This window comes from Musca domestica, unplaced genomic scaffold (assembly GCF_030504385.1).
Source record: "Musca domestica strain aabys unplaced genomic scaffold, Musca_domestica.polishedcontigs.V.1.1 72, whole genome shotgun sequence".
Lineage (NCBI taxonomy): Eukaryota > Metazoa > Arthropoda > Insecta > Diptera > Muscidae > Musca > Musca domestica.
In genome coordinates, this window is record NW_026712388.1 from 3,595,496 (window position 1) to 3,619,517 (window position 24,022).

Consider the following 24,022-nt stretch of genomic DNA (forward strand, 5'->3'; position numbering starts at 1 on the left):
ATATATCGGCGTTTTGAAAGTTTTAATCGCAAACTAACCTAAATAAAGGCGACAAGTTCCCCCCTCTTCCACACATTTGGAAATTTTCAAATTAAAATACCTCTGAATCCAGGTTTTTTTTTTTTTTTGGAATATAGTGTCTTCAGCAATATTGAAGATAAAAATAGGACGAAAAAATTTTTTTAACCCATAAGCTAGACAATAAATGGGTTTTTTACCCTCTTTGGAAAGGATGGTTAATAACTCCCCTTAAATAGTATCCTAGCAAGTCAAAATGTTCTACAAAATTATTTGTCAGCAAATTCTACTATAGATCGTAGAAGACATCAAAAGACCATTTTTGAGGGATGATGTTACAGACATTCTTCAGCAAATTTCACTATAAGTCACCAAAGAAAATATATCTCTATTTCTATTTCTATGGGCCTATAGTAGAATTTTACGGCGAAAAATTTTGTAGAATATTTTCACTTGCTATGATCCCATTTGAAGGAAGTTTTTAGTTAGTTTTTATTTTGAAAAAAGTACCAACAACCCAACTTTTTTGACTCGTTTGAGGGTTAAAATTTTTCAAAAATATATTCATCATATTTTCGTCTGCAATATTGCCAAAGACATTAAATATCTCTTACTTTGAAAATAGTTTGGAAGGGGGAAAACTCTCCCTTTATCTATTTAGGTTACGTTTCGATGTAAATTTTCAAAACGCCAATACAGGTGTCTTCTTTTTTAGGTGTAATTTCGTAATTTGCTGAAATTTCCTCGTAATTATTTTTTGTGTTACAAAGTGTAATTTATTATTGTTTTTATTATAATTTTTATTAACATGTTATTAAAAATACATAAATAATTAATTTATTTTATTTATATATCTAAGAAAAAAACAATAAGTAAATAATAATAAAATACTTAATAAAAATAATAATAATTATTATAATAATAATTACAATAATAATATTATTATTATTGTTATTATTACTTCTATTATTATTATTATTATTATTATTATTATTATTATTATTATTATTATTATTATTATTATTATTATTATTATTATTATTATTATAATTATTATTATTATTATTATTATTATTATTATTATTATTATTATTATTATTATTATTATTATATTATTATTATTATTATTATTATTATTATTATTATTATTATTATTATTATTATTATTATTATTATTATATTATTATTATTATTATTATTATTATTATTATTATTATTATATTATATTATTATTATTAGTATTATTATTATTATATTATTATTATTATTATTATTATTATTATTATTATTATTATTATTATTATTATATTATTATTATTATTATTATTATTAGTATTATTATTATTATTATTATTATTATTATTATTATATTATTATTATTATTATTATTATTATATTATTATATTATATTATTATTATTATTATTATTATTATTATTATTATTATTATTATTATAATTATTATTATTATTATTATTATTATTATTATTATTATTATTATTATTATTAGTATATTATTATATTATTATTATTATTATTATTATTAGTATTATTATTATTATATTATTATTGTTGTTATTATAATTATTATTATTATTATTGTTATTATTATTATTATTATTATTATTATTATTATTATTATTATTATTATTATTTATTATTATTATTATCAATATTATTATATTATTATTACTTTTATTATTGCATATATATTATTAAAATACATGAATAATTCGATTATTTTATTTATATATCTAAGAAAAAAATTAATAATATATAATCTTCATTAATAAAATATTATAGATTATTATTGATTATTATTATTATTATTATTATTATTATTATTATTATTATTATTATTATTATTATTATTATTATTATTATTATTATTATTATTATAATTATTATTATTATTATTTTATTATTATTATTATTATTATTATTATTATTATTATTATTATTATTATTATTATTATTATTATTATTATTATTATTATTATTATTATTATTATTATTATTGTTATTGTTATTACTATTATTATTATTATTATTATCAATATTATTATTATTATTTTTATTATTGCATATATATTATTAAAAATACATGAATAATTCGATTATTTTTTTTATATATCTAAGAAAAAAATTAATAATATATAATCTACATTAATAAAAATATTATTATTATTATTATTATTATTATGGTTATTATTATTATTATTATTATTATTATTATTATTATTATTATTATTATTATTATTATTATTATTATTATTATTATTATTATTATTATTATTATTGTTATTCTTATTATTATTATTATTATTATTATTATTATTATTATTATTTTAATTTTTATCCACAAAGTAATTTACTATTTTTTAGATATATAAATAAAATAATTCATTAATTTATATATTTTTTCAATTTTAATTAACTTAATTTTATTTACTTTTATTATTTAAATTGTAAATAGAATAAAGTTTCCAGGAAATTTTTATTTTTATAAAAAAAAAAATCAAATGGATTTGGTTTTAATTTCACAGTAATTTTTTAACATATAAATAAAATAATTAAATTATATATATTTTTTTTTATTTTTTTTAGACAAATTTTAATTAACTTCATTTTATTTACTTTTGTGATTTAATTTCAAATTTTTATAAAAATTTTCCGTTTTTAAAAAAAATCAAATAAAATTGGTTTCAATTTCACAGTAAGGTTTAATTCATATCAGCATAAAATATTCAACTATTTTTAAAATTATATATTTAAAATAAAGACTAATACAATTTACAGAACATCTCGCTTTTGAATATCCCAAACTTTGTTTTTTTTTTTTTGTATTTTCAAAACAAAACGACAGTAATACAGCCCTAAATAATTTATTAGAAAAAAAAAAAAACATTAACCAAAAATCTATAACTAACAATAAAAAAAGATTATAAAGATTAGCTCAACTATATTTCTTGTCTTTAAATCAGGTAAGTTGTGGCGCCAGGGTTGTGTTTTCTGCAAAGAAATACAACCCTGAGCTGAAATGTGAACACTATTGGAAATTACTTCTTTCTCTGGAATATTTAATATCTCCAACGTAGAATATTGCAAGGCCTATTAAAGAAATCAAAGAGAAACTAAAAAAATGTTATAATTAGACTGATATCCCTTCAAATTGTCAAAATGTTTGTTTACATTTTCAAGAGATTAACTCTTAATACAAAGTCTTTGACAGTTCGAGATAAAACAGCTGTTTCTCATGGCTGGCCTCATCAATGGACCTTCCAATATTCAATTGTTTATTTTGTAAATGGAGAGAGAACGAAAAATTGGAGCGGGAGAGAAATACATAATAAAAAATTTAAGAGAGAGAATATAGGTAGAGACCTATGTAGAGAGAGGGAGAATAACAAAGAAGCATTTCTACAATTTTTACTCCAAACTCAAAGAATATCCCCCTAAAAAGAAAGGTTTTTCGAAATTTCATTTCTCATTTTTTATTGCATTCTCCAGAAGCAACTTCTCTCAGCTTTCTAATTTCTCTTTTCAATTATTTTATTTTTTTTTTTTTTCAATTAAAAAAAATGGAATTCTCCTTTTATTTCCCCCTTCCAACTAATTCATAAACCGTGAACTCAAAAATTTCGCTAGGATGTGTCACTTGGGCTGTATTCGAGCGCTTCGCTCCAGCTCATTGAACTGACCATAGTAGAGTACCTCACTGATTAGTTTTTCAGCTATAATACGTTGTGTACGATCCATGGAACGCAGTTTAACGCTAACATTAGAACCTATAAAATCGCAGTCATCTTTATTCAGACTTTCGGCATAGATAGCAGCTGCCGCTGCTGCAGCCGCCGCTGATGAACTAGCATCCTGGGAATTACTGAGGCCATTTGGCCCACCGACGCCACTGCCGCCGCCCACACTCGACGATGTCTTCAGCCGTTCACTGATCGAGGTGTTGTTGTCCTCGGACATACTCTCGTTGGAGAGCAACGAGTTCATGAGCATTTGACCGGCCGCACTGCTCGAGGCACTGGACGCTGTCAGTTTGCGCATATTGAGCGGGGAGAATTTCTCATCAATGGATTCGGTGGAACGTCTAAGACTAGGTGGCAGGACAAAACGGCTGAAGTCAAGACCTTTGGCTGCGGCCGCCGCTGCAGCACTTACCCTTAAATCTTGAGCAAAATCATCGGGACAATCGCCCGCATGGCGATTCTCATCGGCCGAACTGTAGGAACGATGTGAGCCGGGCGGCGGTGGCGGATGGGGTGCATGAAAGTAATTCTCCAGCAGTTCCTGTTTAATATCCAGATCATCTTGATCCCTTGACCCGCTGGCCAGAGCGCCACCCGGTATTAAGTGTCTTTGTTTATGAGCTTCAAAAGTGTTTGTATTTGGTATAGGACTAGAACCGGCATCAGTACCGGAGGCACCTGTGCTATGACGACCGCCAACACTGCCTCCACCACCGCCACTGCCACCACTACCTCCAGCTAAGCTACTTGTGCCGCCACCACCGCTGCCTCCTGCACTGCCGCCGCCTCCTCCGCCGGCATCACTTATGGCCCCCGGTGTACCACCGTTAGGACCCGAACTCAGCCGGCCATCGTTTGAGGTTAGCGACGTGTCATGCATGTTGGACGGTGTCGATGATGTTCGCTCACATTTGGCCTCGGGTTCCTTGTCGTTGTCATCGTTATCGATGTCCGTGGTGTCCATGGGTTTTTGGGGGCTGCCGGTGAAGTCACTGTTACTGCTGCCACCAAATATGCTATGGCCTCCAATAATACCCCCACCGGTACTGGCTCGTCCGCCACTGCTGCCTCCTCCTCCGCCGGCGCCACCACTACTACTTCCTCCTCCACCACCACCGCCACCTAAACTACCGGCAGCCGTGTTATTCAAATCACTGTGTGCGGGGGCAGAGAATGGCATCGGCAAGGTTACATGCAGCTGATGATTGCGATCGTTGACATGAGGCGGGGAAAATGGACCGGATGGATGCCAGGAATCCAATGGCGGATGATTGGCAAGTAACATTGGCAGGTTAAGGCCCATCTGAAAGTAGAGAGCAAAAGATCGGAAAGACTAATTAAAACATAGAATAATAAAATTTAAAAAAAATAATTAATTTTTGATTATTACTCTCTTGGAAATTTATTCTCTTGGAAATTTATTTTTTGAGAACATGTGTGTGTGATTGTTTGGAAAGATAAATATGAAAATATCAACTGTTATGTATTATCAAGAAGATAGGCACTCAGACTTAATTCTCAGCTGGCAATGAAGCCATAACAACACAAGTTATAGGTTTGCGGTCGCCAAACATTCTTTCCATAGCCGAGAAGTCTTCCATTACCGCCTTCGGAGACTGTGTCTTCGGCGGAGATAAATATAATATACATTAGGTCTGTTCGCTAACATTGCCAAAAATATGGAACTTTAAAATTTAAATTTGCGAAATTTTTTTTAGATAAAAATAAATGCAACCAACTTCAGACTCCTGCCATTTCTAAGCCATTCGTCCGACAGCTGTAAAAAATATTCCAGTGACAGCTCATTATATTGTTTACAAGCGTACAAAAGCATTTTGGTGAGAATTTTCCAGAAAAAAAGTTATTCGTGATGGAATTCAGACGTGATAATATGAGTTTATTTGGCTGGAAAACCACAAGTGGCTATCGTTAGAGCACTGCAGCATTTAAATGTGAATAAATCTTTTGTGTCTCGTACCATCGCGTATCCTGACGTCAAGGAAGTGGAAGGAAGAAAACAGCAACATCAGCAAACATGGTTCGAAAAGTAAAGACGCGACTTGATTGAAACTCGCCTCGCAGTGGCAGAAAAATGGCACGTGAACTGAACATATCGCAATAATATCCATTCGGCAAATATTGAAAAATTAAGCTCGGGGTAAAGCCATTGAAATTCCAAAAAGTGCAAGAATTTACAACGCAACAGAAAGAAAATAAACTCAAAAGAGCTAAAGAGTTGTTTCGCTTGGCCGAAAGTGGTAAACTGCCGAATTTGGTTTTCTCCGCAGCAGAAGAAACATTCGTTGTCCAGCAGTTTGTAAACAAACAAAATGATCGTGTTTACTTGCCAAAGAGGTCAGCTGAAAATGTGCACCCTTCGGTTGGCCACCAGAACTCAAGCGCCGGCCATGGTGATGGTGTGGGCCGACATAACAGGCGATGGTCGCTCTCCGCTCGTATTAATCGACCGTGGCATCAGAATAAATGCCGAATATTATCGCGAAAATATTCTGACGGGGGTGTATTAAAGCCTTGGGCACTCAAACATTTTGGCCGTAGACCTTGGACATTCCAACAGGACTCAGCACCATCGCACTCAGCACGCGCCACCCAAGCATGGTTACAAAATGAGGTTCCTCGCTTCATTTCCCTCGCACAATGGCCACAAAAATCTCCGGATACCAGTCCGTTGTACAATTGTATCTGGAGTATTTTGGAAAGCAAGGTTGGCACTAAAAAATACCAAAGTGTCGATCACCTTAAGCAAGCGCTTCGCCAAGAATGGGCCAAAATACCGCAGAGCAACATTCAGGCAGCGTGTGACGTTTTCAATGGCCGTTTGAAGGCCATGATTCTTGCCAAAGGTGACCAATTCGAACAAATCTAAACTTATTCTAAAATTTGATGCTGGTAAAATTTAAAAAAATAAAAATGTAAAAATTATGGAGTTTGACTTTGTTGCAGTTTTTTATCTCAACCTGTATGCCTTGCTTTTTTAGACGAAATCATTTTTTTTACCAATAAGTCCTTAAAAAGTGTTCTGTAGTCAGGTATTTATTTTAATTCAAACTCCACAATTCCTTGTCACGACTCTTCCTCCGAAAGTCCCGGTAACACGTAAAATAGTGTCAGTCGTTTTATTCCGACAGATGTATACCCTCAGCCTTGAGTTATGATTATTCAAACTTTTGACCCTTTATGGGAGACGTTCCGAAGCAGTTGCTAATATTGACCAACTCGAATCTCACCTAAGACTGACATAAATATAACAACCTACCAGATTTGGACCATATCGACGACTTCCTATACATCCTATACTCAAAATATGGAAATATGCGTAAGGTACCAGATATAGCGGATCAAAAATATTCCACTTCATCTAATACAGATAAAAATATTTGTGCGTGCAAAATTTTAAGGAAATCGAAAATTTATGTCCACCTTTATGCGAAATTATAAATTCCGATAAATTACATATTCATATCAGAAATTATGACAGATATATGCACTGAAAATTGTGACCCTTTGTGGGTGAGGTACCAACAGGTGGTCCGCAGATATTTAACATCTTCACAATGTATGTGTGAAATTTGAATAGAGTTGGATGCTTATTTCGCCTTCTTTGAGAGTTTTGGTTTTCAAAATCTTGAACCTTATGTGGGGGAGGTGCCAGAGCAAGTGGGGCGATCTCTACCATCTTTATAACAGATCTTGTGTTGATAAAAATATTGAGATTTGTCAATTCTGAATGGAATCGGATGTTAATTTCACGTTTTATCACATTCATGGATATTCAAAATTTTGACCCTTTGTGGGGGAGGTACCAGAAGAAGTGGCTAGATAAATCCCATTTTCACAGCAGATCTTGTGTTAGTAGAAATAATGGGGTGTGTGAAATATGAAGAGAACCCGATGTTTTTTTTTGTGTTTTATAATCGTTTCGGTTATTCAAAATGTTGACACTTTCTGGGGGAGGTACCAGAAGAAATGTTCCGATCTCAACCATCTTTATAACAGATCTTGTGTTGATAAAAATATTGAGATTTGCCAAGTTTGAATGGAATCGAATGTTAATTTCTCGTTTTCCGAGCTCCATGAATGTTCAAATTGTTGACTCTTTGTGGATGAGGTACCAGAAGGAGTGGACCGATATATCCCATCTACACACCAGACTTTATGTTAGGATATTCAAAATGTTGACCCTTTTGTAGGGGAGTTACCAGAAGGAGTGACCCGATATATTCCATCTTCGCGGCAAATCTTGTGTTAGTAGAAATAATGGGATGTGTGAAATATGAAGAGAACCCGATGTTTTTTTTTTTCGTATTTTATAATCGTTTTGGTTATAGAAAATGTTGACCCTTTTGTGGGAGAGGTACCAGAAGTAATGGTCCGATCTCTACTATCTTTATAACAAATCTTTTGTTGATAGAAATATTGAGATTTGTCAAGTCTGAATGGGATCGGATGTTAATTTCTCGTTTTATGAGCTTCGTGGATATTCAAAATTTGGCCTTTTGTGGGGGAGCTACCAGAAGGAGTGGAGCGCTATATCCCGTCTTCACGGCAGCTCTTGTGTTAATAGAAATAATGAGATGTTTGAAATATGAAGAGAACCGGAAGCTTTTTTCGGATTTTATGATCGTTTCGCTCATTCAAAACTTTGACCCATTGTGGGGGAGGTACCAGAAGTAATGGTCCGATCTCTACTATCTTGATAACAGATCTTGTGTTGATGGAAATATTGAGATGTACCAATTCTGAATGGAATCGAATGTTAATTTCGCGTTTTATAAGCTTCATTGACATTCAAAATTTTGACTTTTTGTGGGGGAGCTACCAGAAGGAGTGGACCGATATATTCTATCTTCTCACCAGGCCTTGGGTTAATAAAAATATTGTGATGTGTGTAATCTGAAGACAATGGGTGTCTTACATCACAAATTACAAGAGTAATAATTATTCAAACTGTTGACCCTTTGTGGGAGAGGTACTTGATGGAGTGGATCGATATTGTCCATTTTGGCACCTAAAGCACCTAGCACTGTTGCAAATATTTGGATTGGAATTGGAGCAAAATCAGATAATCCTTTCTATTTCTGTGCAGTATTTTTTTTTTTTTGGTAATTTTAAACTTTTAGGGGGGAGGTACCAGAAGGAGTAGACCGATATTGCCGTTCTCCGAGCTCCATCTAAGTTTGATAATAATATTACGATTTACCAAGTTTGGACCAAATCGTATACTCCCTTTGAGAGTTATCGTGCGCAGACCGACGGACATTGCTAGATCAACTCCAAATGTCCTGAAACGGATTTTGTCCATAGAGACCAGGGTCTAAAATGGTTATGTCGATAAGGCACGTTTTGGCAGTATCAAATGATGTATACCCTCTCTAGCCATATGACTGAGGGTATAATTAAACGTAAAAAAAATAAGTTGAATTCCGAATGCGGATTTCTATAATAATCCTATTAAATGTCCTTACCAGGTCACAAATAAATATTTTACGTATCCTTAAGTGCTCCAAAATATTGCACCAGAACCAGGAATTTTTATGTCAACCCCCCTCACATATGTCCTCTATTTTTTCACTTCGACAGATTTTCTTACAAAAAATATAAAGAAGTTTTATTATTTATATCATTATTGACACCTTCATAAATCTGTAATGTACCACCACACCCCCCCTCCTCCACCTTAAACCCAGCAACAACAATTTCCAACTCTTCTCCACACTTAAAACAACAATAAGTAAATGTCCCATACCACTTTGGGCGACAGCATTCCAACTCCAATTGGGAGTAGGGGACATCTTCAAAGTACAAAACAAAAATAAAAAAAAATGCAAATACAACAACGACAACAAAAAAAAATTACGGAAAAAATGCGTAAACAAACGCAACAGCGCTGCCAGCAACGACGCACTCTGCCGGCATCGGACAATAATGGTTGCGGGGACGTCACTTAAATGCGGTTGCTGTTGTTATTGGCCTTATTCGTTTTTGTTGTTATTGGTTGTTGTTATTTTTCGATTGTTTTGTTTATAAAAATAAAAACGCAAATAACAGCAAAAACGACTGATGGTGAGTGAGGTCGAGGGGCGAGGGCAGGAAGGTAGGTAGGTAGGTATTTGCTGTCTGGCCAACTCACCAACTGACTGCCTCTGCATATCGATGGATGGAGGACAAGCGGGTAGGCAGGCCGGCAGGCACTTTGTTTTCATTGTAGCAAATAAACAAATATCACAAAAAATTGCAAAAACAACAACAGCCGAAGCAGCAAAAAAAGTAATATCAAGTAAAGCTCTGAAAAAAAACATTTTTGTCCGATATGCGAAGACAAACAACAGCAACAACAACATTCGGGGTTGGACAGTGGAGCCAACCGGTAACACATTTTTAAAAAATGTTCACAAAACATAAGTTTCAACTAGAAATCTGCAAAAGATTTTTTATTTTTCCTTCGGAAAAAAATCACCACTGTGTAGCTCAATCAAAACAAACGACAATTTTCAAAACTGGTGCAACATAGAGAGACAAAAATTTGAAGGATGCACATACATATGTATGTATGTGTATATACATACATATTTATGTCCATATTTATGAATATAACCAGTAAAGAAAGTCTTAAAGTCGGGCGGGGCCGACTTTATGATACCCTACACCACTTTGCTAATTTAGTAGAGCTGCGCATAACAATTAAAAGTTTTTATGGGAGAATTAAATCATACATGCTATGATTACAATTATAATTTAAAGTTCATAGGACTAAATATGCCGAAGTATTTGGATCTTTTATATTCGGACTTTTATTGCCCATTTGGTGCACAATTAATTTGAAATCGGATAAAAATATATATGGGAGATATATCCAAAGCGGAACCGATCTCGATAAAATTTGGAAAAGATATTTCTGAGCTGTATTTGATATATTTCCCTGAATTTCGTTGTTACGGAGTGCATATTACGGCTGTGGGTAACAAATATGACAAATGTAATGAACAGTATATATGGGAGCTATAGCTATATCTGAACCGATCTTCACCAAATTTGACATACTAGATTCTAGACTCAATTCGATGGTAAGTGCCAAATTTCATCCAATCTGGGCAAATATTAGACTTTTGGTGCACAATGAAAGGTAAGTCGGACGAAGTTATATATGGGAGCTATATCCAAATCTGAACCGATCTCGATAAAATTTAGCACAGGTATTTCTGTGCTGTATTTGATATATTTCCCCAAATATTGTTGTTGCAGAGTGCATATTACGGCTGCGAAGGACAAAAATAACAAATCGGATGAACAATATATATGGGAGCTATAGCTATATCTAAACCGATTTCGATCAAATTTGGCATACTTATTTTCAGGCCTAATTTGGTTGTATGTGCAAAAATTCATACAATTCGGGCTGATATTACACGTTTGGTGCACAATAAAAAGCAAATCGGACGAAGATATATATGGGAGCTACATCTAAAAATGATATGTGCAAAATTGCACCTGAATCGGGCAATAAATGCGACCTGTACTTTGCTTACAAAAATACATGGACAGACGGACGGACGGACGGACATGCATAAATCGACTCAGAATGCGATTCTATGCAGATCATCAAAAGGAACTATGGGTCTATCTCGTTTCCTTTCGCCTCTTACAAACAAATGCACAAAGACATAATACCCTGACCACCTTGTGGTGTAGGGTATAAAAATTCCATTAGACAAAAGGCCACCAACCACTATGACCGCATGCACCTGGGCAATCAGCAGACAAACAACAAACCTAGACATATCGTCAGTTGTAAGGAACTTATAATGCGGTATGAAGGCTGCTCTCTCGTTGTCGATATTTTGTCTTTAATTTGATATTGTTGGCTGTTGAGGGGCGACTTTCATTCGTCCAGCGTAGGAAGAACATTTGAAGAAAATATTTTATTAACATTTACTTAGATGAGGAAAAAATCATTTGACTAGAAAAAATTTTAGTGTAGCGAAATAACCGAAATAACTGACTGAGAGGCTAAGAATCAACACCCAGACGCTAGAATCTTGAAATATTGCACGAGGGTAAGTTTTGGAATTCGTACTTATGGAGTACGAAAAGTACTTAAATTTGAAACTGAAATTTGGAATGAGAGTCACAAAAAATGATAAATTGTTATTGATAAAGTTCTTCTTTTATACCCTCAGCCATATGGCTAGAGGATATATATCATTTGATACTGCCCAAAACGTGCCTAGTCGAAATAACGATTTTAGACACTAGGTTTTTTTTGGACCAAATCCGTTTCAGGACATTTGGAGTCGATCTAGCGATGTCCGTCCATCTGTCTCGCTGGCTGCTGCACACGATAACTCTCGAAGGGAGTATCCGATTTGATCCAAACATGGTATTATTGTCAAACTTAGATCGAGTTCGGAGATGAGCAATATCGGAACATGAACATTCGATTCCATTCAGAATTGGTCCGTGTTAATATTTCCATCAACACAAGATTTGTTATAAAGATGGTAGAGATCGGATCATTCCTTCTGGTACCTCCCCACAAAGGGTCAAAGTTTTGAATAACCAAAACGATGATAGAATCCGAAATAAGCATCCGTTCTCTTCATATTTCCCAGATCACATTATTTTTACTATCACAAAATCTCCTGTGAATATGGGATATATCGGTCCACTGCTTCTGGTATTTTGAATATGCATGAAACCCATAGAACGCGAAATTAACATTCGATTCCATTCAGACCTGGTACATGTTAATATTTCCATCAACACAAGATTTGTTATAAAGATGGTAGAGATCGGATCATTCCTTCTGGTACCTCCCTCGCAAAGGATCAAAGTTTTGAATAACCAAAACGGTGATAGAATCCGAAATAAGCATCCGGTTCTCTTCATATTTCCCACATCCCATTATTTTTACTATCACAAAATTTCCTCTGAATATGGGATATATCGGTCCACTGCTTCTGGTACTTCCGCCACATAGGGTAACAATTTTGAATATCCATGAAACCCAAAGAACGCGAAATTAACATCCGATTCCATTCAGAATCTATACAACTCAATGTTTTCATCAACACAAGATCTGTTATAAAGATGGTAAGGATCGGACCATTTCTTCTGGTACCTCCAGCACATAGAGGTCAAGATTTTGAAAAACAAAATGTTCACAGAAAGCGAAATAAGCATCCAACTCTCTCATAACTTCACATACTCAGACATTTTTGCTAACACAAGATCTGTAGTGAAGATGATATATATCTGTGAACCCCTTCTGGTGTCTCACCCAGAAAGTGTCACAATTTTCAATACTTTTATCTGTCATAACTTGTGAAACAAGCCAGCGATTCTTTACAACTTGCTATATCTAAATACTTATCTCAACCAGAAACCTCAGATGAATATGGAATTTATGATTTCGCATAGAATTGGATATAAATGTTCGATTTTCTTGTAATTTTGCCCATACCAATATTTTTATCTGAAAATGGAATACTTCGGCTGGACTACGCATATTTTATAATTTTCTAAAAATTATCACATATCTCATATAAAGTGAAGGAAGAAGTCGATATAGTCCATACCTGGCACGTCACAATATTTAGGTCCGATACGAAATAGACAATAGTGGCCCACTCCTTCGGAACCTACTCCATATAGTGTCAAACATTTGAATAACCATAACATAAGTCAAAATATATTTTAATAATCGAGCAATGGCTGAAGGTCGGCTTAACCGACTGATACTGAGATTTATAGTGAAATTATTCTGAGATTTATAGTGAAATTTTATGTAGAATATTTCTTCTTCTAAAACATTCTCCCTAAAATGAAAATTTACATTACTTTCACACGTGAAATCGAAAAAAGTCCGAGGAAAAAAATAGGGAATAACTTTTTTTGGGAACATTGATGCAAATATTTATACCCTACACCACACAGTGGTAAGGGTATTATGTCTTTGAGCATTTGTTGGTAACATGTAGAAGGAAGAGAGATAGACCCATAGCTGCTTTTAAGGATCCTCATAGAATCACTTTCGTTTTAAGCATGTCAGCCCGTCTGTCCATCGGTTCGTCAATGTATTTTTGTGAACAAAATACAGGTTGCATTTATTATCCGATTGAGATGAAATTTTCCAAATAACATTTGTTTGGCCCATGGACGAACCCTATTGAAATTTTTTGAGAATCAGTTTAAATTTAGATATAGCTCCAATATATATTTTCAACCGATTTCGGGTTAATTGTGCACCAAATGGCCAACAGGAGTCCAAATGACCTTATAAAGCCCAAATGAACTTAATCTTGGCAATTACGATTAAATTCATCCAAGAAACAAGTACTTTAACTTTTGGTGATTCAGATGTATCTATAGCTCCCAAGAATATGTTTCATCCGATTTGGGGTTTTAAGTCCCTCACATGCATAATATTTACTCCACAACAATGATCTTTGGCACCAGATATCAGAAACAGTCCAGAAATAAGTACCTAAAATTTTGTAAAGATCAGTTCAGATTTGGATATAGCTCCCATATATATCTTTATCCGATTTCAGGTTTATTGTGCACCAAATGGCCAATATGAGTCCAAATGGCCTGAATTTTGGCACATCCGACTGAATTCATCCTAGAAACAAGTACTTCAAATTTTGTGAAAATTGGTTCTGATATAGCTATAGCCCCCATATATATGTTTCATCAGATTTGGTGTTTAAGTCTCTCACATTCGTAATATGTACTCCACAACAATGATATTTAATAGTGGACATCAGATACAGCTCGAAAAAACCTCTGACAAATTTTATCGAGATCGGTTCAGATGTTGATATATTTTCGATATACGTCTTCATCCGATTTTACGGTTATTGTCATATATGGTATATGTAATATTAGCCCAAATTTAATAGTTTTTTTTTCATAATCAATCGAATTTTTCATTTGGTGAAACTCGGTCCGCTATATCTACTGCTCCAATAAATATTTCTTAATATAATTCTTATCGAAGTCATATCATGCTCTATACAGCAATGTTATTTGGCTCACATGATCTACTTCACATATAAATTTCCAATTTAAACTGTTTTTGTTACGAGAACTCTACTAAATATGCATAGTGGTGTAGGGTATTATATAGTCGGCCCCCCCTACTTTTGACCTTTGCTTATAACTTTTTGCTCATTTTTCATAATTTCCTGGATTCTTCCTGTAATTGTTGAAAAAAAAAGATTTTGTCGCAAAGTGAAATTTATCCACAATACGAAAATAATAAGTCCGCAAATTTTGGATATTTTATCCCCAAAACGTGAATATTTTTTCCACAATACGAGGATACTTTATCCACAATATGTAAATAATTTATCCACAATACGTGGATTGGTTATCCACAAAACGTGGATATTTTATCCACAAAGCGTAGATATTTTATCGACAAAACATGGATATTACGTGGATAGTTTATCCACAATTCGTAGATATTTTATCCACAAAAGGCGAATATTTTATCCGCAAAGGGTGGGCAATTTACCCAAAATACGTCAATAGTTTATCCATAATATGTGGATATTTTATCCACAATACGTAATTATTTTATCCTCAATGAGTGGATATATTATCCACAATACGTGGATATATAAATCACAATATGCAAATAATTTATCTACAGTTTGTGGATAATTTATCCACAATATGTGAATAGTTTATCCACAAACGTGGATATTTTATCCACAAAACGTGGATATTTTATCCACAAAACGTGGATATTTCATCCACAATATGTTAATTATTTATCTACAACACGTTGATGATTTATCCAAAATACGTGAATGGTTTATCCACATAACGTGGATAATTCTCCCACAATACATGGATAGTTTATACACATTACTCTGTTTTTGAAAAACTGTTCCATTTTCAAAATTTTTGGATATTGTTTTGAAAAAATATAAAAAGAAAGTAGTTCAAGTCTTCTCTAGGTATATAGAGTATGTATGTGTAAGTGCACGCCATGTTGTTTATTTAAAATACAAACAAACAAATATAGGAAGAATAACATGAAGAAATAACACACATATGTGCATACAGTATATTTGTATGTTTGTATATTTACTACAACACACATACACGTTTAAGTAAATACCAAGTATTTGCAAACTGCAATAGAGGAGAAATATTAACAAAAATAAAACAACAATAACAAAAATACTACTTTGAAAGAAAAACATAAAACAAATACGATTTCAAAATGAAGGTGAAACAATACAAAATAAAGCACAATAACAACAAAATGAAATGAAAACAAAACCATAACAATAACACCAACAACAAAATGGAAATGGAAATAAAATATTTACATACATTTTCCTTGGATAAATTCATATTTCCGTATTTTTGTGTTTTTTTATTTTATTTTTCAAATTCCTTCTTCCCCGAAACGATTCGGAACGTGGAATGGGCGACGGCGGTAAGTTGTCCAGTTAGAATGGCGCCGATAATGTTTAGTTGACAATTTTTTAAAACGACGTTTAAATCGTTGTTGTTTGTTATTTTGTGGTTAAATTGGAATTTCGTCCGGTTCGAACATGGAGAATACAACACTTATGATTGGAATCCGTATCTCAATGAGTATGTGTGTATGTTTTTGGTTGTTTACGATAATTTTTTTTTCAAATATGAATTATAAAAATAATATATATTGGTATCCGTATATCCGGGTTATAGTGTGGGTTTTTTTTTAACCGTTCAAGTTCATTTTGTTACGGCGCAGAGGGGGGAATGTTTTGTTGAGGGGTGTCTCCGTTTTAAACGCAAAATCCTTCCATTGAAATCGTATTAATTTGTTTTGTAAATATATCGATTGATGTCAATTCGTATTAGTTGGGATTAGTTTAAAGCGTAATTGCATTTTAATGGGAAAACAATTTACATTTCGAAAAAAAAAAAAAACAAGTAAGCAAAGGCTACAGTCGAGCGGGGCCGACCGTTGAATACCCTACAACACTATAATAAACGATACAGTTTATATAGTCGAGATACTCTAAAGAATTCCACAAGATATTGTGACAAATAATAAAAGAAAACCATCAGGTTTCGTTCTCTAATTTTCGAATAATAGCAACTTAAACTAATTTGCTCATTTCCAATTTATTGGTAGATGTTGCACTTAAATGGTCTTCCCAGATCTGGAACCAATATTTCCAAAGACCTATAATCTCTCAGAAGTGGCAAAAGATTAATATTTATTTTTGGTTTTTGACTGAAACGCATCTATATGAGATACAGACATTTGACTACATTCTTCAACGAAATCAGCGTTAAAAAAATAGTCAGAAGTGCGTCTTTCCTGTATTTGTGAATTCTCCAAAAAGTCACTGGAATGGACATTTTCGTATTTTGTCTACAAAAGTTGGCAAACTCCTTTACACATTGAATATTTTTGGATGGCCATCCAAAACTGCTTGGCTTTTGCAATGTCCGGTAACCCCCATTCAAATGTGCCTGAGAATCGGGCGATAATTACCACCTGCTGACAATTTTGCAGTTTTTTGGTCCATTTCAACCCCTAAATATATGGCGATCATCTCCAAAAAGAGTAGACTTCTATTCTGACCCTCATCTTATCCCCATGCAAAATTTCGTAAGGATCGGGCCATAAATGCGATCTGTATATGATATCCTGATATCCTAACTACTTAGTTTTGTTAGCTGTAGAAATATTACCAAATGTTTATTGAAAATGAAAATATGCCAAAAATATGACAAAATTGAAAAAATATGAGAAAATTTTACAAAATCCATATTTTCATCTTTATAGAGATATTTTTATGCGATTTTTTTAGACGTTTTTTCTTTCCTGCAAAGAGGCCATTCTGAATTAATGAGAACTGTCGAAATCAGTTCAGCCGTTCTCGACATATAAGAGATCTTTCAAGCATATCCTCTTTGATAGACATATATATCGCACATATTTTGCTATATATCCGTTTTGTTGGATGTTAACATCAATGTAAAGATCAGAAGTAACCTTGCCATGGCTTTGTGATTTCGCCGGGATTTAAAATATTCGCGGTTTAATGAAAAATTTTGATTTTTTTCAACACAAAAGATATGGTCTCTTTTACCCGCAAAATATTATCCGATGACCACCCAAATTGGTAGGCTTCTTCCCCGGCCTAAACTCTAGCTACATGCCAAGTTCCGCGTCGATTGGTCTATAATTGCGACCTGTATAGCTACTGCAAAATCCGACATTTTTTCAGTTTTTGGTCCATTTCGACCCCTAAATATTGTGCGATCATCTCCAAAAGAAATAGGGTTCTATTCTGACCCTAGCCCCACCTCCATTCTAAATTTCGTGAAAATCGGGCCATAATTGCGACCTGTAGAGTGATTACAAATTAACATGGACAGACGGACAGACGGACAGACGGACGGACGGACATACATAGCTAGATCGACTCAGCTCGGCGAGCTAGGAAGATCCATATATACTTTCCTATGTGGGAAATCAATATTTCGAGGTGTTACATAATTTTTGGCCCAATCAAACTTATAATACCCCCAACACATAGTGTTGTAGGGTATAAAAATAATAATAATTAGAGTGTTAGGTTAGGCAAATACGCATTTGTCGGAGAAGGTAAATATTATAAGCCAGATGAAACTCAACTTAAAGTCAAATCGGTTGTAAAATATAGCAAACCCATGTTATGACTGAAAATTGTATTCTACACCTGCTAAGCACAAAATGGGTCTGTTCCAGAACTGCAAGAACGTAAAAGTTCTATTTACTATAACCGATTTTGACCTTATGACATTGAAAAAAATGCATTTTTGCAGATTTTCAAATAACCCTAATATAAACCAGTAATGAAAGTCCTAAAGTCGGGCGGGGCCGATTTTAAGATACCCTACACCACTTTGCTAATTTAGTTGAGCTCCACATAACAATTAAAATTTTTTATGGGAGAATTCAATCATACACTCTATGATTATAATTATAATTTACTAAGGACTAAATATGCCGAAGCATTTGTATCTTTCAAATTCGGACTTGTATTGCCCATTTGGAGCAAAATTAATTTGAAATCAGATAAAAATATATATGGAAGCTATATCCAAATCTGAACCGATCTCGATAAAATTTGGCAAAGATATTTCTGAGCTGTATTTGATATATTTCCCCAAATATTGTTTTTACAGAGTGCATATTACGGCTGCGGAGGACAAAAATAACAAATCGGATGAACACTATATATGGGAGCTATAGCTATATCTAAACCGATCTTCACCGAATTTGACATACTAGCTTCTAGACTCAATTCGGTCGTAAGTGCCATATTCCATCCCATTTGGACAAATATTAGACGTTTGGTGCACAATAAAAGGTAAATCGGACGAAGCTATATCCAAATCTGATCCGATCTCGATAAAATTTAGCAAATGTATTTCTGAGCTGTATTTGATATATTTCCCTGAATATCGTTGTTACAGAGTGCATATTACGGCTGCGGAGGACTAAAATAACAAATCGGGAGAACAATATATATGGGAGCTATAGCTATATCTGAACCGATCTTCACCAAATTTGACATACTAGCTTCTAGACTCAATTCGGTCGTAAGTACCAAATTCCATCCCATTTGGACAAATATTAGACGTTTGGTTCACAATAAAAGGTAAATCGGACGAAGCTATATATGGAAGCTATATCCAAATCTGAATCGATCTCGATAAAATTTAGCAAATGTATTTCTGAGCTGTATTTACTATATTTCCCCAAATATAGTTGTTAAAGAGTACATATTACGGCTGCGGAGGACAAAAAGAACAAATCGGATGAACAATATATATGGGAGCTATAGCTATATCTGAACCGATTTCGATCAAATTTGGCATACTTATTTTCAGGCCTAATTTGGTAGTATGTTCAAAATTCCATACTATTCGGGCTGATATTACACGTTTGGTGCACAATAGAGGGCAAATAGGATGAAGATATACAGCTGCGGTCAAAAAAAAAGCAGCGCAATGCATTGAAATATTCCTACTTAAGAAACCCAATTTTTTCTTTGAAATGGCGTAATGTTCGTTGCAATATTTAATGGTATTACATTATCATTTATTATTTATATTGTAATAAAACCGAAAAGTTTTGTTTTTTCAAAATATTGTGTTAAATAGAACTCATTTTCGAAATGAAGTCGGTCAAAAAAATAGCAGTTGTAATAAAAACTTAACATAAATTCATTTAATTTCCTTCTATTAAACTGTAAACCTTATTATTAATGTAAAGTGCATTATTCCCTAGAAATTAATACTTTGTTGCAAAACCTTTGTTGCGTATCACTGCTTCACAGCGACGTTTCATTGAAGTGACCAAATGTTGGCATCTTTCGCATGGAATTTTTAGCCAGGCTCCTTGAATTACGCTCCATAGTTCATTATTATTTTTGGGTTTGGCTATGGCCACCTCCTTTTTTATATCGCACCACAAATTTTCAATTGGATTTAGATCCGGTGACTGAGCGGGCCATTCCATGAGATCTATCTTGTTGTCCTGAAACCACTGTTTTGCTAAGCGGCTGGTGTGTTTTGGATCATTATCCTGTTGAAATGTCCATTTTAAAGGCATTTCATCTTCCGCATATGGAAGCATAATATTTTGCAATATTTCAACGTATTGAGTGGCATTCATTGTATTTTTGATCCAAAAAATTGGCCCTACTCCGTAGTACGAGAAACATGCCCAAACCATCACATTTGATCCGCCATGTTTGACCGTTTTAGTTGTATATCTAGGATCATATTCTTTATTTTGTGGACGTCTTACATACTGTCGGGAACCAGTACCACCATATAAAACAATTTTTGACTCATCCGACCATAATATGTTTCTCCATTTTTCAATTGGCCATTCAATATGTGATTTTGCAAACTTCAATCGCTTTGTGACGTGTATTTTTTTCAATAGTGGCACCTTTCTCGGACTCCGTGCATACAGATTGTTTTCGCGTAATACTCTGCGAACAGTTTCTACACTAACAGAAGGACAAACACTGTCTCTTATTTCTGTGGCGGGCACTAACGGATTTTTGGTGCTAGCATTTTTTATCATCCGTCTGGTTTTTTCTGACACCACAGACTTTCTACCTCTAGTTTCGATTTTCTTTTCATATATTTTTGCGTTTCTGATCATTTTGGCAGAACAGTTCAACAAATGTTGTATTTCTTTGTAAGTTTTCCCTTCTAATATTAATTTTTTTTATCAAACGCCGGGTATCTTCACTGCAGTGCTTTCCTCGTCCCACTTACCAAGAAAAAAAAAACTAATTATATTTAAAAACACAACAATTTGTATATTTCCTTACTTTTTAATTCGATTGATTAAGAAAAATTTGAGATTTTAAAGATATTTTCTGATTTTGATAACCTGCTGCTATTTTTTAGACTGCATTAATAAGTGGACTATTTGAAACTATCCAATAATACAACAACAAGTGCAATAAAAATGTCAAAATTATTACTCGTTTTGTTTTGCACTCACATACTATAACGGTTAATACAGTAGTGGAATTAAAAAAAAGCACAGGTTAGAAAATACAAGCATGAATTATTGATGATAGGGTGCGCTGCTATTTTTTTGACCGCAACTGTATATGGGAGCTATATCTAAATTTTGATCGATTATCTCCAATTTCAATAGGGTCCGTCCTTGGGCCAAAAAAATGTTGTTTGGAAAATTTCATCTCAAGCGGATAATAAATGCGACCTACATTTTGTTCACAAGAATACATGGACAGACGGACGGACAGACGGACTGACATGCATAAATCAAGTCAGAAAGTGAATCTATGGAGATCCTCAAAAGTAACTATGGGTCTATCTCGCTGCCTTCTTCATGTTACAAACAAATGCACAAAGACATAATAACCTTATCACTATGTGGTGTATGGTATAAAAATGTTGATCCTTTGTCCATTTTCGCATCTGACCTAGCACTTAGGTCAGATGGTTTTGCAAAGTTGGAGCAAAATCGGATCATCGGATATATATTTTTGAAAATTTCGATCTTTTGTAGGGAGGAGGTACCTCCTTTATGGAGGAGGTACCAGAAGGAATGGTCCGATCTCTACCATCTTTATAGCAGACTTTGTGCTGATGGAAATATTGAGATGTGCCAAGTCTGGCTGGAATCGGATGCTAATTTCGTGTTGTATGAGCTTCATGAATGTTCAAAATTTTGACTCTTTGTGGGGGAGGTACCAGAAGAAGCTTACCGATATATTCCCTCTTAACACCAGACCTTGGGTTAATAAAAATATAGGGATATGTGAAATTTAAAGACAATCGGACTCTTACATCACATTTTAGAGGAGGTACTTGATTGTGTGAACTGCAAAATTTGGTTTTCTCCGCAGCCAAAAAAAATGCATTCGTGGTCCAGCAGTTTGTAAACAAACAAAATGATCGTGTTTACTTGCCAAAGAGGTCAGCTGGAAATGTGCACATTCGCTTGGCCACCAGAACTCAAGCGCCGGCCACGGTGATGGTGTGGGCCGCCATAACGTCCGATGGTCGCTCTCCGCTCGTATTATTCGACCGTGGCATCAGAATAAATGCCGAATATTGTCGTGAAAATATTCTGGAGGGTGTATTAAAGCCTTGGGCACGCAAACATTTTGACCTTGGACATTGCAACAGGACTCAGCTTCGTTGCACTCAGCATGCGCCACCCAAGAATGGTTACAAAATGAGGTTCCTCGCTTCATTTCCAGGGCACAATGACCAACAAAATCTCCGGATACCAATCCGTTGGACTATTGTGTCTGGAGTGTTTTGGAAAGCAAGGTTGGCACTAAAAAATACCAAAGTGTCGATCACCTCAAGCAAGCGCTTCGCCGGGAATGGGCCAAAATACCGCAGAGCAACAATCGGGCAGAGTATGACGGTTTCATTGGCCGTTTGAAGGTCATAATTTCGGTTGGCCACAGGAACTCAAGCGCCGGCCATGGTGATGGTGTGGGCCGGTGTATTAATCGACCGTGGCATCAGAATAAAGGCCGAATATTATTGCAAAAACATTCTGGCAGCAGATCTTGGACATTCCAACAGGACCCAGCACAATCGCACTCAACACGCGCCACCCAAGAATGGTTACAAAATGAGGTTCCTCGCATCATTTCCAGCGCACAATGGCCACCAAAATCGCCGGAAACCAATCCGTTGGGCTATTGTGTCTGGAGTATTTTGGAAAATGTCGATCACCTTAAGCAGGCGCTTTGCCGGGAATGAGCCAAAATACCGCAGAGCAACATTCGGGCAGTGTGTGACGGTTTCATTGGCCATTGACGGAAGGCCATATTTTGTGCCAAAGGTGACCATTTCGAACAAATCTGAACTTATTCTATAATTTGATGCTATTTCCGACATTTTTTGCTTTCATTCGATAACATTTAGAAAAAAATGTAAAAATTATGGCGTTTTACTTTGTTACAGTTTTTTTATCTCACCCTGTAAACTATGTTTCCCTTATATGAGAAAGTGGTTCATTCTATTACGCGGCAATATTTTTTTTTCGAAATTTGGAATACTCTCTCCTGATAAAATATTTTTAAAATGTCTGAGATTTGGCCTTTGAATATTTCAACGAAAACTCGTTTCTTCAACTCACAAGGCCTTAGCATTTTCCTGTTGCCTAGTTCGGCCCTTAAGACCACAAAAAGTTTACTCTTAAGGTGAAAACGCTTCGTTTCTTACTATGAAAATGTCGAATTATTAAAAAAATGTCATAGATGCTGAGCAATTTTGAATTTGTTCCCTTTTGTACTTAGACCTCGCCGAAGAAATATATGTGATTATGTTCCAGCCTTTAAGCCTAATTTACACCAAAGCTTTGGTTACTCGTCTAATGAAGATAAATAATTTCTTTTGACGTTTTTAGAAAAAAATTAACAATCTAAATAATGCGCTTCATTAAAACATGTTTCCTATAAACAAAGCTTTTGTCGATTTGATAAATTTAATATTAATAGTTGTCGGATTATATTATTAATCTTTTTCTACATTTTAATACGAATTGACATCATTTACGGTTAAAACAACCCAATATAATTTACTTAATACAATCTAAAGCTGATTTAAATAAACAAACTGTTGATTCTTCCGTATTTTCCATTAATTTACAACACTGTTCCGTCACATTATAACGGTCACATTATTACGTTTCACATC

The 24,022-nt window shown here is 34.0% G+C and overlaps 1 protein-coding gene across 3 annotated transcripts in view; it reads right to left on the bottom strand.

Annotated features, from left to right (window-relative positions):
• Positions 1 to 2,720: 2,720 nt before the first annotated feature.
• Positions 2,721 to 24,022, bottom strand: part of LOC101899727 (uncharacterized transmembrane protein DDB_G0289901) — a 91,367-nt gene continuing 70,065 nt past the window's right edge. For all 3 annotated transcript variants that reach the window (XM_059130312.1, XM_059130310.1, XM_059130311.1), the window contains exon 3: positions 2,721 to 5,081. In XM_059130312.1, coding sequence (XP_058986295.1) covers positions 3,672 to 5,081 — 1,410 coding nt within the window. In that variant the 3' untranslated portion in view covers positions 2,721 to 3,671. The remainder of the gene's footprint in view (positions 5,082 to 24,022) is intronic.